We start from the raw sequence: 16,617 nt of genomic DNA, 5'->3' as shown, positions 1-16,617 counted from the left end.
ATATTTTTAAATTATGCAAAAGCAGAACATTTTGACAACTAAGGGACAACTAAAACAAAAAGCTGGGTAACAACACCCAACTTTTACATCCTAAATGTAACCCTGATGTAATGAACCCTGAAGTTAACACATATATTTACGCTGAAACACAGTTAGTATGAGGCTATAAAAAACTTTCCATAGCAAACAAATTGAAAGACTCATTTTAAATACAGTGTTATTTCTTCTGAGTGCTCTCCAGACAGGTTTAACTCATTAATTTCTTCATGCATCAATTATTGGATGGCATTGCCTTGTTCATGTAAGTACAGGCCTGCCAACTCTCCCATTTCTTGCCTCTTTCTTCCGGTTTAACATTTAAGTATCAATTTCTCAAGTTTTTCTTTAGATTTTTACTTTATCATCATTTTCTCCGTAACTTAACGAGATTTTTATTTGCAACAAAGAAATTATTCTTCTAATCCTTAATGGATGGCACTTCCATTGCTTCTCAATCCTTCCAAGACCAGATGGCACCATATACAAATACAAATACAAAAGTGACGACCAGCAACAGGCTCTGGGCAAAGCTAGACTGGTCCTGGTCAATTTACAATCCCCAGTGAAGATCAATGGCCCTCTTAAAACTATCTACACCCTTGCTCATTACCACCTTTTCCGGTAAGCTGTTCCAAGGTTCCACTACCCTGCTAAAATAATAACTTTTCCTAATATCCATGTTAGCCTGAGATTTAAATAGCTTAAAACAATGACCCCTTGTCCTGTTTTCAGTGCTAAACTTCAGCCCCGTAACATCTTTCATTTTAATAAATTTAAACAACTGAAACATGTCCCCTCAGTCTCTTCTTTGCTCAAGACTGTACATTTTTAGCCTTCTAAGCCTGGAATCATAGTCTAAGTGGGAAAGTCCATTTATTAGCCTTGTAGCCCGCCTTTGAACCCTTTCCAATACATTAATATCTTTCTTAAGATAAGGAGATCAAAACTGAACAGCATACTCCAAATGGGGTCTTACCAAACTTCTATATAAGGGCAGAAGAACTTCTTTAGATTTGTTTGAAATAGATCTATTGATAAACGTAAGCATCTTATTGGTTTTGTTACTAGCAATGCTGCACTGTTGGCTAAACTTTAAATCCTGACTTATTAAGACCCCCAGATCAGTAACTTTGTCTGCCTGACTAATGACTGAACCTTGCGAATAATAACTTGTACACTTATTTCCATGCTCTATATTATTAGTCTCTAGAAAATTTACTATCTTAATTTTCATCAATGTTTCAAAAATTTTGCAAACCACCGAAGTTAGACTCACAGGTCTATAATTTCCCACACTCCCTTCAGACCTTTCTTGAAGAGCAGTGTAATGTTAGCCAGCTTCCAGTCCTCTGGCACTGTCCCCGAGTTATAAGACGCATTGAAAATATTTGCAATTACATCTGCTAATTCCTCTGCACATTCAACTAAAATTTTTGGATAAATAATATCTAGTCCCGGAGCCTTAGTCTCTTTAAATTTTTTTCAAATGAAGTAAAACGTCATCCCTGGAAAATACAAAGTCTTCAAGCTGTACTATAGCTTGCGTCTTGTTGATGTCAACTGTTGAGATAGTTATCGTTAAAAACACTTGAAAAAACTTATTAAGAACATTAGCAATATCACTATCGTCCTGAATTAAAATTCCGTGCTCATCAACCAGTGGCCCAATATGAGTATTTCGAACCTTCACCGAATTAGCGTATGCAAAAAACCTCTTGGGATTCCTGTTTATGTTATCTGCCAGTCTTTGCTCCAACTCTCTTTTCTGAATCCGTACCAAATACTTAAATTTACGCCTTGCCTTACAATATTGGAACCTATCTGCACTGTGACCAGTTTCTCTAAACCTATGAAAAGCGGCTTGCTTGTAATTTAGAGCGTCTTTAGTTTCTCTGGAGAACCACATTGGCCAAATTTTAGTGTTGACAGACTTTCTCCTAAAGGAAACATGATCCCCAACCGTTTTCGCTAGATTTTCCTTAAACTCTGCCCACTGAAGATTCACATCGCTATTGTCCAATCCAGAAGAAAAAACTGCTTTCATACTCTGCCTAAGTGCCACAAAGTCAGTATTTCTGAAATTGGGCACAAACCTAAAATTCTCTACTTTGTGCATATCAATTTTAATCCCAAACCTAATACTGTTGTGGTCACTATCGCCAATGTGTTCCCCTACACACAACCCCTGAACAGAACCTCCCATGTCGCAGAAAACTAGATCCAAAATCACGTCCTGTTGAGTACCGTGAGTTACAATTTGATTCAAGAAACAGTCACCAATTACTTTCAAAAATTCCTCTTCTCTGCTATTACTATGGTAAAAATTATTCCAATCAATTCCTGGAAAATTAAAATCTCCCATTATGATGACTGACCCCTTGCTAGAAATGTCACTAATAATACTAAGCATCTGTTCATCTTGACCCTGACTTAAGTTGGGTGGCCTATAAATGTTCCCTAAACATAGTTTTTTGCCCTTATTGCTCCATCAACTCCTTCCCCCATTCATATCATTCTCATTAGGTTTATCATTAATTACCAATTCATTGCAAGTTAAAGTGTCTCTGACATAAAATAAAACCCCACCACCTCTTTTACCTACTCTATCTTGTCTAAACAAATTATACCCAGCAATAGATAAATTATCATCACTTTCGGTAGTCCATGTCTCGGTATAACTCCAATAATATCCAACCTCGCGTCTATTATTATGCTTTTCAATTCTTCCATCTTGTTCCTAATACTACAAGCATTTGTATAAAAAACCTTAAGTAAGCCCATCTTACTTTTATTTAATGCTGCACAATTATTTGAATCCCAACTGTTAAAATATTTTTTCTTATTAGACACCCTATTTCCGTTTCTACTAAAATTCCAATAGTTAGTACCCTTTCGAATTCTGCTCCTTAAACCATGCCCCCCATTCCAACTTAGTTTTATGATTCTGAAACCTCTAAAACCAAACCACTAACCATTTTGACCCCTATAGAGCTCAGATGCAGGCCATCCCTAGCAATCCAATCGCGTTTACATTTACTCCACACATCAATAAACCTGATACTATGCTTAACATAAATTTCCTTGAGTACCAGGTTCATACACCTAGCCCGTTGGTTTAACCAACTCCTATGCACTCCATACCTGGGAAGCAAACCAACTACTTGGACATTTGCCGAACAGTTGGTTGCTTTGTAAAACGGGGAATCCCATTCCTTTCCATATATATTACAGTATAGATTATTTTTGAAGTATGAAAATAAGGTCTTTTCTCAATATTTAATTTGGTTCCTTTTTATGAAAAAATATTCAGGTAAATTTGTAGCATAATCTGACAATACTTAGAGGTAGTTCATTGATGAAAAAGTTGATAATGCATACAAAGAACATAGGTAAACTTAATGAAGTACAGTCGAGTCTGTTTATCTCGAAAGCCTCTTTATGTCAAAATTTTTCATTTTCCCTGGATTCATAGCATAAATTCAATGTTTTTCACCTCATTTATCTCGAATAAATTTTTTAGAAAGCCACGATGTCTCGAATTTTGGCTACACTGTCATTTTCGAATTTGATACCCAGAAATCTTTATCAACAGAAGATCTTGGAGACAGAAAGTCCTTTTTTTTTTCTTATATTAGCACTTTAGCAGTGATACAGTTCTCCAAGTCTAATTGAAATGCAACTCAGAAAAAACTATACAACAGGAGCAAGCTTTTGCTAATTCCATCCATTTGAAAACTGGGGTGGAAAGGATATTGTTGAAGTGAAACAGTTTTGCGAGTTTTACTTCGGGGGGGGGGGGGGTCGCCTCCGGTGTCTCAGTTGAACATTGCAAAAATCTGGCAAGCCTGGCTTTCTTTCTTGAGCATAACCCAGCCGTAGGTTTTGGGGGACCAAATGGAGGTCCCTATACCGGTCCCAAGCCCAGGTAAATGGGGATGGTGTAGCATCCACGCATAAAAAAAACGACCACTCTTTACTTACGATTGAGCAGATCTAAATCTGTTCAGTGGCTAACTGAGTGGTACAGTGAGTAGGCAGTGGGTGCCACCGGAGTCAGGTCCATACCCCGGTCCACAGTGACTAGAGTCGTAAGTGGATTGAGTTGTTTTTGAAGGACAAGAGTGGTCCCTGGCCGAAAGGTCAGTACCCTGAGATGCCCTAGATGGTGGTGCAGGGCGGAAGTCCCTCATTGTGTACCCTCTTGAGCTTATTCCCTAAAGATATCTTCCGTTTTTAAAGGTATGCAAAAAACATACTATTGATTTAATAATTAAAATTAATAAAACGTGCAATCAGAACACAGGTCATACAGAAAAAATGTTCAGTAGAAGAATCTACTCTTTTTGAATTTGTTCCAATTGCTCTTATTCATAACTTTATCAAAAGTGCTGTACCTTGAAATCTCCTCTTTTCTTCTGTCCCCAGAGAGACAAGCTTGACTGTATTAACCTTTTTAAAAGTATATTTATTATTACTTCAGTTTTAGTTTAACTCATAGATTCCAGACCTAGATTATATGAAACTGCAATTGGCATAAGAAAAATAATTCAAAACAGGTTTTTCCTATGTCAACCATACAGTGCAGTTCATGAAATTGTCGATGTTTTTTTTTTTTTTTTTTTTTCAATTCAGTACTTAAGTTATTATGAACACTTGTTGTTTAGCTTTGAGGTAATTTTAAAGGAAGGACTTAATTTCCATTGGTTTCCAATACAATCAAAACTGTCTATCTCAAATTTCACGGGACAGAAGAAAAATTCGAGACGGGTTTTGATACAGTTATAAAAAGGAACAAGGAACAGATTGAAGGAGTTAAGATTCTTCTACTGAACATTTTACTGTATGACTTGTTGTGATTACATTTACTTGTTTCATTAATTTTAATTATTATATTAATAACTTGTTTATATGCATACCTTTATAACGGAAATTATCTTTACGGTATAAACCCAGAAAGTACACCAGAATGACCTGTTCTCAATGACCTGAAAGTAAAACTCACTAAGTTTTTCACTGTTCAGCAATATTACCTTGTCCTCAGTTTCCAAATGGATGGAATTCCCAATATCTTGCTCTCTGTACGTATAGTTTTCACTGAGCTATAATTCAGATTGGACTTGGAGTGCTGAACTTAGTCATTGCTAATATTAGAAAAAAAAAGGCTTTTTGCCCCCAAGATCTGCTGTTGATAAAGATCGCTGGGCTTAAGTTCGAAAATGACAGTGAAACGAAAATTCAAAACATGGAGGTTTTCAGGAAAATTTATTCCGAGACAAATGATATGGAAACCATTGAATTCAAGCTATTAATGCAGGGAAAATGGAAAATTTTGACTTAGAGAGGTTTTTAAGATAAGAAGTTCAAGTTAAACATGTTCTAATAAGCTTACTCATTTATTCCAGGAAAGAAAAAATATGTTAAAAATGGATGAAACAGTAATCTATTGTCTAAGTGGAAAAGAAAACATCAATGTCAACTTCTAGGAATGAAATTTCTCAATAAATGACAGTTTCCAAGATTCCACAAACAGCAGTGGAGAGAGAGAAGCCGAGACTGTCTTTAAAGTCATTAAAAAGTGGTACTGTAGACATTATTCAAGCAGTGAGCTTTGACATTTAAGCCTAGTTTGAACACTAGTCCCATTTCTAGGTCTAATGTTCATCTAGAAAAAAAGCTCAGTAAAAAAAAATACTTTATGAGCTGGCAGATATCATATTGGAGTTGATAGTTTCGTCTCTAAAGTATTGTGTGAGGATTACATTTTCCCCAAAAGTTTCCCGTTTTGTTTAAACATTTTCAAGAGTATTGAGGGTTTTTTTTTTTTTTTTTTGCTTTTTTTCTTTGAACATAGAGGGAAGAAGGGTACAAGTGTGGACAGGAATTTCATTTGACGCTGTTGTAAAACTATAGATTAGAGGAATATGCAAGCAGATAGCTGGAACTGAGAGAATTGAAACAGAAGGAAAGATAAAGAATTTTTTGAACTACAGTATTGTTATAACGCCAACCTATAAAACTTAACTCGAAGCTTTTCAGAAGCAAACAAGTTTTTAAGTTATAATAACATGTTCTCAAGTTTGAATTTTCTGTATAAATCTTTTGTAAATTAAATTTTGAAGGTTTTCCATTTTGTAATCTTAATTCAAAGCTTTTAATTGATAATTAGTATTCACACTAAACAAATACCAGATTGTTCTTGTAGTTGCAGCTGTTATGCAAACCATAAAGCCAGCAAAAGTGCACAATAATGCCCTTTCTTTCAATTATGAAACATTATTTGTGAATTATACCATAGGTTAAATTGCATAATTTGTACTTTGTTTCTCATTCTAGTAAAAACGTATTCTATAGTGCGCAAATACATTCAATATTCTGATTTTTTTTTTTTAAATTTATGAAAATAATATAATAATACCAAAACCTATAAAACGTACAACCTCTGGTTCCGAGGTACGTATTATAACGGCATACTTGCTTACCTTATGAAAAGAAAAAAACAGGAGATTGGGACATCAATCTCAAGGGAGAAAACGGGAAATTTTAAACAATGTTCTTTTAAACAAAAAATATGACTTCATCAAAATTTTTTTTTTTTTAAACACACTGTAACTTCAGGTAGAAACACCGAATTAGCATATCGCCGCAACCGAAATAATTTTAAACGCTCAAAAATACTGCACGATCAACTCATCCATGGTGTATCAGAAGAAAAATGCTTAAAAAAAAGAATTTATGCTATATACTTGCAAATGGCTCTATTCCCCAAATTTATTTCATAAAATTTGCCCTAGACACTATTTCTGATTATCCCCTACTATTTACATTGCCCCCCCCCCTTCTGAGGATGACTCCCTACCAAAACCAACAGCTGGATCCCCCCCCCCCCCCCCACATGGACCAGGCTCTAAGTTATGGCCCAAAGGGCTCTTTCAACTTATTCTTATCTTAACTGCACGAGATGCAGTTCAATACATTTGCAGAACCCTTCCTGGTGTGCTAAATTCAAAAAATATACCTATGTAGAGTTAATTTCAGCTAAAATCAAAAGTGTACCAATACTGTCAGTCCACCAATTAAATGGAAAGGCTTAAATCCGGTTTACAGGCGGAAAAGGATGGGCCTACTACCTTTCAGGGACATTAGTTTTTCTAATCTAGATATGCGCATTTTGCCTCTTTATTATTTCGACTCGGTTTTTTAAAAACGACAATTTATTCAGTTCAATAATTTTTAATCAAAACTATATTCTATCTATATTTTCACTCTAAATTTAATTGACTTATTTAGTTTACAACATAATTTTGAGCTTACAATTTTGATTTTAAATTTTCGAACGAAATTAAAACATTTTATTTTCTTTTAGTTGTTTCCATAGAGACTCATTTTGTTTCCATTAATTTTCACCTCAATGATATAATATAATCACCCCTAGGGAAATTATGAAACACGTACATTAAAATCGCATCCCTATTTTTCCTTCTCCCTGCTTATAGGCGGATTTAGGACAGTTTCTGGGGAGGGGCAGGATTTTTTTTTTTAGTAACTTTTTATTGCCCCCCCCCCCCCCCCCCACTTACATGTTTTTGTCTTTTTCCTGTGATGCATAAGTCCATGCTTTACTTTTTTGTGTGTCGTTTTCATTAATGTGTGTTTTCATGCTGTCCTTGTTGAATTGACCTTAAGAGAGGGAGCCGGTATCAAGAGAGTGATGCAGGGCTTCCTTTTAAGTAAGAAATAGAATATCTCCTATTTTAGGGGGCCGGGGGTTTCTCCTCCGCAGGAAATTTTGTAAAATGGATATAAAATTCTGCATTTTGAAGCCTTTTAGTAGTTAGTTGGATAGACATAGAAATTGATAACTAGATTATACAGTTGTACAGTTTAGTTCAAACTTTGTAAGAAACAGCCATTTTAAGTTTGAAAGAAAAAATAAACTATAGATTTCTCATTTAAACAATCTTTTTTTAATTATAAATAGAGTGCAGAAAACAAAAAGGAATAGAGAAAGTGTATCTTTTTTTTTCCTGGCTAAAAAGATTAACAATCTGCAGTAGAAGTAATTGGAGGCCATTTTGCTTAGGATTTTCAAAGTCTTATCTAATTATTTTCAAGGATTCTAGAATAAATAAAATTATTTAACGCACTTCATTTGTACTTTCCAGTCTATGATATTTTAGTACTTGATTGTAAATTTTTACAGTCCTGTTCTAACTTTGAGAAATAGCTATTTTAAATTTAAAAGAGAAAAGTAACCATAGATTTCTCATGACAGCAACTTTTCTTCAGTTGCAAGTGGGGCAGAAAACGAAAAGAGATAGAAGTAGTGTACTGTGTATTTTTTTTCCGTGCTAAACAGATAGACAATATGCAGAAGAAGATAAAAGCTATCAATACAAAAGAATTTCCAAATTACTGCATTCGGGATTGAATAACTAGCAAGGTATGAAACATATGAGTCACAAAAATTTATTTCAAATAATGTTACAAACGTGAGAACCATGATTTTTACATTTTTAATACAGGATGTGGCAAGGAGCTGAATTTGACATATTTTGGCATTCCTCCCACTCTACCATTTGTTAGGCATTTTATAATTTAAGGTTTGTAGTCACGCGTTTTGAAATATTCAAGGTTTTCAAGCACTTAAAAATGAAATTAGTTTTTTCAAGCAATTTCTATTTTTTAAGGAACGAATCATGAATTTTTTTTGCGAGTTAGGGACCCACTTCAAAGCAGGGGCCCTAAGCAATAGCTTGTTTACCTTATAGGCAAATTTGGCCCTGTTTGTAATTCACTCTTACCTGCAAAATTTTGCTTGATTTTTTGTAATTTTTACGAAAATTCGTCAGTTTTTACGGTTAAAGGATTTTATCGATTTTACTAATCTTTGTTTGGTTTTTGTAAACTTTTATAAAATTTCAGCAAAATTTTCCAAAACTTTTGATGACTCAATTATTTAGATTTCAATAATGGCAAGGACTAACTCACTTAGACTTAGATGTTTATGACTAACCTTACTTTTCAAACAGTATTTATAAAGTAAAGTAAAATTGTACTCTCCCTCCAAGTAAAAAGATTCCTTTAATCTAGAGACGTACCGAGTAGCACTTTGGCCGAGTAGCCAAGTACCGAGTACTCGGCGTTTCACTACTCGGCCGAGTACCGAGTTACCGAGTACTCGGCCTTTCACTACTCGACCGAGTTACCAAGTACCAATTATGTTTTAAGAAGAACCACCGACACACATGTGATGAATTTTGAACTTATTGGAATAGTAGTATAGACCTCCTGGCCCATATAATAGTTTTAAAAACTAAATTCCTGCTGAAATTTAACTACGCATTATTTAAAAAATTTTGTTTATGTGAAAAATTTACAAAAAAAAATATTTTTTAAATTAAAAATAAATAAATAAAAGGTTTGATTAATCAAGTTGGAATTAAAACAAATTATACCAATGTATTATAGTTTTATTCCACCAAACATTAATAATTTTTAAAAGCAAATAAAACAAATGTGCAGGAACACTGCAGACCAAGTGTTTCTGCCCCCCCCCCCCCCCCCCCAGTTATAAGGAACATCTTTTTCAGTGCATAACACGTGAGCTAAAGAATTTAAAGACATTCAACGAAAAAATCCAAAAATAGTAGATAGAACTCCTTGTTCATATAATAGTTTTTAAAACTAAATTCCTGCAGAAATTTAACTTATTTATCCTTGCATCATTTAAAAAATTTTGTTTGTGTCAAATTTTACAAAAAAATTATTTTTAAAATTAAAAATAAATAAATAAAAGTTATGATTAATCGAGTTGGAATTATAACAAATTACAGTAAAAACCCTCTAATGAGGACACTAACAGGACTTTTTTTTTGTCAGCGGGACAGGGGTTTAATAATGTTATTTGCATTGGAACTGGGGAATTAAACATTGTCCGCATAAGATGGGTGTCCACCTTTGAGGGGTGTCCGTTAGGAGGGGTTTCACTGTATACCAATCAATTATAGTTCTAGTCTGCCAAACATAAATAATTTTTAAAAGCAGATAAAACAAATGTGCAGGAATACTGCAGACACGTGTTTCTGCCCCCCCCCCCCCCCCCCCCCCCCCGTTACAAGGAACGTCTTTTTCAGAGCATAACATGTCAGCTAAAGAATGTAAAGACATTCGACGAAAACATCCGACTGTTGTCGGATGCCTTTAAATCCACAAGCTCCCATTTTGTGCATTGAAAAAGGAATTCCTTGAACGCCAAAACACGTGTCTGCAGTGTTCCTGCACTGTGCTTTTAACGTTGTTTTATTTTCTTTTATTTTTTAAGCAAAGGTATTTTTATATTTGTTTTATAACTAATTTTTGTTTGTAGCAAAAATCCATTTTTAATATAAAAATTCCATAATTTCTAAATTTACCTTTTTTGCATAATTTTTAATAAATAAGTTTTTTAACTTTGGGGACATTAAAATAAAGATTTATTCCATTGAAGCATAACAAACTTCATTATTCTCAAAATTTAAATTTGACTTATAAATTTTATTTGTAAATGATTGCAGAATATAATGCTTGCTCTTTTTTTATAAATTTTAGTATCTGTCTTGGACAATATTCAATTTTTTGCAACTACTCGGTATTGGCCGAGTATCTGATCAGAATTTGGCCGAGTACCGAGTACTCGGCAAATTGGCCGAGTAAGCCGAGTACCGAGTAGTTACCGAGTACTCGGTACGTCTCTACTTTAATCAGAACACTCAGATAACTGAAATTTATTCAGTTTGTGATACTATTTATTCTCTCTCTCTCTCTCTTAAAAAAAGAGAGAGAGAAGCATATTTTTTTCCCCCTTCTCTCTTAAAAAAAGGAGAGAAAGGGAAAAAAATATGCTTTTTAGAATTTCTTAAAGGGCCAATTAATCTACTAAGAACATAAATATTATGCACAAACATACTTGAAATGTGGACACAAATCATAACGAGTAGATCATTTTTTAGCGAGAATGGGGGCGGGGGGGGGGGGGGAGTTTCTCCCCCCCCCCCCTTTGCTTTAGGTTCTAATTTGTCAAAATAATCATCAATTATTATAAGTGTTGCAGGGGCATTCCAAGGTATTTTTAAAATTATGTAGAGTCCGTAACGTGACCTTTTTTTGCCATAACTTTTTAATTTACCGTTTTAATTTGCAAATTATTTTAATTTGAGCTGGTGTGTTGGTAGGAAAAGATCAAAATAAAATATGCTAATCAAACAGTAAACTAAAAAGTTATGGCAAAAAAGGTCACGTTACGGACTCTACATAAATATCAAAAATACTTTGGAATGCCCCTGCAGCTTAATGTAATGCTCGTTTAGCCTATATTTTCATTCATATACTTGCCCAAATGGTTTTCAGTCCAAAAATAGAGAATTTAGACACTTTTGAGCACCCCAGTGACAGCTGTTTTATTTATATTTAATGTTCGTTTTTTTTTCCTTTTCTTTTTTCCCATCAGAAAAGGACATTCGCTATTCTCTTCATTTTCATTAAATTATTCAAAAAAGAAAAAGTCATGATTTTTTTTTGTTTTAAGATTTTGGAAGATATGTTGTTACTACATAATTGCCCCCCTCTGCCCCCTCCATAAATCCGCCCATGTTCCTGCTAGATTCATTCAGATGGAATCATTTTAACTTGGCTGATTGCCAAATTACATACAACCCGTGGTCAAACAGTCCAGCTGTTATAGATACCTTGGACAAATGATTTCTAACAAGAGTGAAACTGCAAGGAAATTGATAGTAAAAGATAAAAAAAAATATCCTAAACCTTAAGATTAAAAAAAGTAAACTTATGTTATCAGTAAAATTGATAAAATACAGATCATAACAAGAAAATATTCATTTGTTTCTGCAAAAGACTTACAATCTTCGCCCATTTCATCGAACCCTTTAAATCTCGAATTTTTTTCTTACCCGTGAAACATGATTAGACAGGTTCGACTTTCGAAAAAAAAAAATGGCTTATATTCTACTCGTGTACATGGCTTTGCATATGACAAAGTACTAAATTAACCAACTGACATAAACTTTAGGACACAGAGAAACTATATATGTTTTCTATTTTAATAATCATTTTATAACAGCTGCTAAATAATCATATGCGACTTATACACGCATGTAAAAAAGCTTCCGCTTTTGCTGTAACCATTAAACAACCACCATTGTCGATAACAGTACTTACATTTAAATTAACCCACAGAAAAAGCAAATGATTTTGTGTGGATTTTTCAGACAATCAAGAGTTTTTAACAAAACACAATACGAAGAGGCTTATATTTTATTAACGTAATAAATGAAAAATTATAATTACACTAAATTCAACTACGTAAATACATTACTAACGGTCACAGTTTCACGTCTTATCAACGTTTTTCAATTGCTATGTTAGACCATTAAATTCATTTACTATTCAGATCAAAATTTTCTTTTCCAATGTTAGCTTTTATGCTTTGACATTTTTGTTCTTTAATTTGGTATTAAATTTGTATCAAGGTGCATGGAGCTAGATGGAGTATTACTGATTAGCTATTTCGAACACTTTTTGAAAAAGTTAGACTATTCGAACGCGCTTTAAGCGTTGTTTGAAACGAAGTGAAGCAAGCTTTTGTGTTTTCCTACCAATTGTAAACAAAAGGCTTAAGTGTTTGTTCATATTGCATCTCATACGATTTAAATGGCCTAATCTTATGAGCCTGGAAATAGCGCCCTTTAATTTTAACAATGAAACAAGAATATCGTAGATATTGTAAGCCACCAGATATTGATAATGAACTTGAAGACGATGATGAGTATGAATTGATACCTATAGAATGGGCGAACTATTGACTTACTCTTGAAAGTTTCCCTTACATTTCAAAACCATGGAGCAAGAAATGCACAGTTATTGTAAGCCACCAAATATTGACAATGAAATGGATCAAGATGATGAGGACGAATTAGTGTATTGTATTTGTCGCACTAAAGACACAAATAGATTTATGATAGGATGCGACGGCTGCAATGAATGGTATCATGGAGACTGTATTAGCATCACAGAGGAATATGCCAAGAACATTAAGCAGTTTTTTTGCCTCATGTGTAGAGAACGCGACTCAAACCTTGAAATACAATTCAAAGAAAAGAAAGAAAAGATAGATAAGAAGAAAATTGAAGAAATCAAGAGATATGTTTCAGAAGAGGAACGCAATAGAAAGTCGGCCAGGAGATGTGGTGAATGTGTTGCTTGTTACCGGACTGAAGATTGCGGCCGTTGTGATTTCTGTAAAGACATGAGAAAATTCGGTGGACCAAACAAAATTAGGCAAAAGTGCAGACAGAGGCAATGTATGAATTTTGGTCTTATTTTGGGTAAAAAGCCAAAACTTTTTTCAGGTTCTCAGAGTGATGACACTGAAGATAATGGGCATTTTGTTTTGCTCCCGAATACTGAAATAACAAATGTTGATCCACAGATTAAATATTCAGACGACGATGAGGATGATGACAGAGATGTTGACTACGATCCTGGCACAAAAAAGCCTCACTCTAGGTCAAAGCATAGGAGCCACTATAACAAGCAAACAAACAAACGAAGGAGCAAAAGGAATGATCACCGAAAAAAACACAGAGAAGAAAAAGAGAAAAGTTCAAGCAAGAAAGACAATGATGCACCAAGACAATGCTATGGCCCCAGTTGCATTCTTCCAGCTAGAGTGAACTCGAAGTATTGTTCTGATGATTGCGGAATGAAACTGGCAACAAATAGAATCTACGAAATATTGCCTCATAGAATCCAACAGTGGCAACAGTCTGTTTGCTCTGCAGATGAGACCAATAGAAAGACGTTGGAGAAAGTCAGAAAAGAACAGCAAGAGGCTAAAGAGAAACTTTCCTTGCTTGATAGACAGCAAGAAGCCCTGGAAAAGCTTATTGAGAGAGGAAAGAAAGTTACAATTGCAGCAGATCAGGAGAATTTGGAAAACGAGTCGGAGGAATCTGAAGTTAGTTATTATTGCGTCACTTGCGGTCATGAAATAAGTCAGAGGAATGCTTTGAAACATATGGAGAAATGTTTCAACAAGTATGAGAGTCAGACCTCGTTTGGCTCCTTTTATCCAACTAACATTGATGGAAGCAATATTTTCTGCGACTACTACAACAGCAATCAACGCACCTATTGCAAACGACTGAAAGTTATCTGCCCAGAACATTCTAAAGAGCCAAAAGTGTTGGATGATGAGGTATGTGGTTTTCCGCTTGTGGAAAGATCACCAAGGGTTGTGATGGAAACTACATCAGAATCTGCGAGTGAATTTTGTAGGACACTGAAAAAAAAATGTGTTAAACACCATCAGTGGGAGAAGTTCAGAAGAGCCGAGCTTGATTTATGCAAAATGAGGCTCCTATTTAAGTTGGATGATTTAATTGAACAAGAAAGAAGTCTTCGGCAACAAATGGCAAATAGAGGGAGTGTACTGGGATTGATGCTTCATCAGACTATATCTTATGAATCACAAATTGAAACTTAAACTGCTATTTAATCGTTAAATATTAAATTAATTTTAAACTATATCTTTTCTATTCCCAGTTATTTTTAATCTGATTTATTATATTTACTTCGCAAGCAAAAATAAATTCTATAAATTAACTCAATGTGTTGAAGATAAATTTAAAAGTGGTTCTCTTAGGAACATAACTGAACATTTAAAAAAGTAGGTATTTGTGGTAGTAAATACGATTTAAGTTGAAATAAGCAAAAAAATTGTTCTTGAATGTTTTTTATGATATGTTTTTACCTGGCATTTTTAGGAGGGTGTTGTGTCCTACCTTTTGTTTGTGTGTGCACATTTCAATGCACCCAGTGGATTTACAGGCTTTGCGGCCTCTATATCTATCACAGAACTAACTGTAAAAAGTCCTTTTAAGGAAATTGAAGTGTCCCTTTATCTGGAAGCACACTGCCCTTCATAGTTCAGCTATCTCTTGCTGAGCACTTAGTTCTTCGCAGTAAGTTACCGCCCTAAGCCAGGGCTAAGACAGAAATACATAAAATACACCGCCAGCTCAATCCGAGGACTGCAGTTACGTGCTTTTTAGCACTCATCAGACCTGCAATAGGAAGTAACTGAGCTGGAGGCAGAAAACCTCTTAAAGGAACCAAGAGAGCCAGTCCTCAGCTGGAATGACTGAGCTGGCGATATATTTTATGTACAGAGTTTTATTTAATGATAAGTTCTACTTTAATTCTATTTAGAACATTACCAAATGTTTGTTTTCCTAACAAATAATTCTTACGTTTTTTTAAGATTTTAAAATATTGAAACTACTCTACGAGAGCAGAGAGAAATCAAAACTATTAAGAGTGGGCTCTTTTGGATAACGTGGTCACTTGCCCCAATAACTGAAGCTCGCGAGTTGTTTTACATTTTAATATTTTTTTTATATTTAATTGGAAGACTATTTAAGTTTTGAAAGATATTTAGATGCTTCTTTTAGACAAATTTATTTGTTGGAATTTTTACATTTTAATAGAAATTTTAACCAATTCCAAGATTTTTCATACATCTCCACGACCATGTTACCGTAACTCTGCCTAAGAATATAAGTACTAATTAAAGAACATAAAAAAAGAATTCTGTAAAAGTAGGGGAGGGAGATTTGCTTTAAAAGAAGTTTGTGCTTCATTTTGAGGGAATACAGTAGACCCTCGTTTTACACAAGTTTATTTTACGCGGTTTCGATTATACACGGTTTAAGATTTGATACCTTTATTTTATTTTACGTGGATGACGCAATGCAAACAGATAAAATTTTCCCCTCTTTCAAAATCCTAACTCCTAAAGATTGCAGATTACATGTAATAAATTGTATTTTGGCGTGCAAATAATCAAGCTTGAGCCACTGGAAACATTTTATATGATTGGTTCCAGAGCTCTTTCCAGAAGTAAAATTATTAAACTCACACAGTTCAGAACTCACTGGAAGAAGATCTTTTAGGAGTGACAAAGGACGCCAAAACCGACGAGGATACTGACGTCGGTGACGCACAACAAAAAACTTTCATGTTGAAAATTTTGAGCCATTCCTAGACAATGAAAGTGATCTTTCTGATTTGTTAGTGAAGAAAGATTCTGTCATGGAAATGACGCAAGTGATCATGGATGCGTTAATGCTCAGCAAAGAACTACAGAGAAAAATTCTTAATGACTACCAAAAGACCAGCTTATTTTTATAAACAGAACACGAAATTAATTTATGTTCTTTATGCATGTTGTGCATAGGAATTGATATAAGTACACAATAAACTTATTATACATGCAATTAGACATCATTAAAATGAAGTATTCTTTTATCTGCGGAACCTAAACCCTATTTTAACACTAATATTAGGTCTCCATTTACGCGGTTTCAATTTCCGTGGAATGTAACCCACATGTAATACGAGGGTCCACTGTAATTTGACCAAAAATTACTAACTAGAGGCTATTTAGAATTTATTGGTTTTTCATTAAAGATTTTACTAAACATAATCCATTGAGTGATTATAATATAAATCATTAAATTCATG

General features: G+C 34.2%; 2 protein-coding genes across 2 annotated transcripts in view; one reads left to right on the top strand and one right to left on the bottom strand.

Moving 5' to 3' along the window:
• LOC129227533 (E3 ubiquitin-protein ligase Mdm2-like) overlaps positions 1 to 12,388 on the bottom strand; it is a 53,116-nt gene extending 40,728 nt beyond the window's left edge. Inside the window, exon 1 of the mRNA XM_054862108.1 lies at positions 12,253 to 12,388. The gene's annotated coding sequence lies outside the window, so the exon portion shown is untranslated. The remainder of the gene's footprint in view (positions 1 to 12,252) is intronic.
• A 292-nt stretch (positions 12,389 to 12,680) lies between these two features.
• On the top strand, positions 12,681 to 14,692 carry LOC129227430 (CXXC-type zinc finger protein 1-like). The gene has a single exon (XM_054861988.1). The coding sequence runs from the start codon at positions 12,932 to 12,934 to the stop codon at positions 14,576 to 14,578; it is 1,647 nt and encodes a 548-aa protein (XP_054717963.1). The 5' UTR covers positions 12,681 to 12,931; the 3' UTR covers positions 14,579 to 14,692.
• The last annotated feature ends 1,925 nt before the right edge of the window (positions 14,693 to 16,617 follow it).

The sequence above is a fragment of the Uloborus diversus genome, chromosome 8 (assembly GCF_026930045.1).
Source record: "Uloborus diversus isolate 005 chromosome 8, Udiv.v.3.1, whole genome shotgun sequence".
Lineage (NCBI taxonomy): Eukaryota > Metazoa > Arthropoda > Arachnida > Araneae > Uloboridae > Uloborus > Uloborus diversus.
This window is presented reverse-complemented; position numbering and strand designations above follow the sequence as displayed.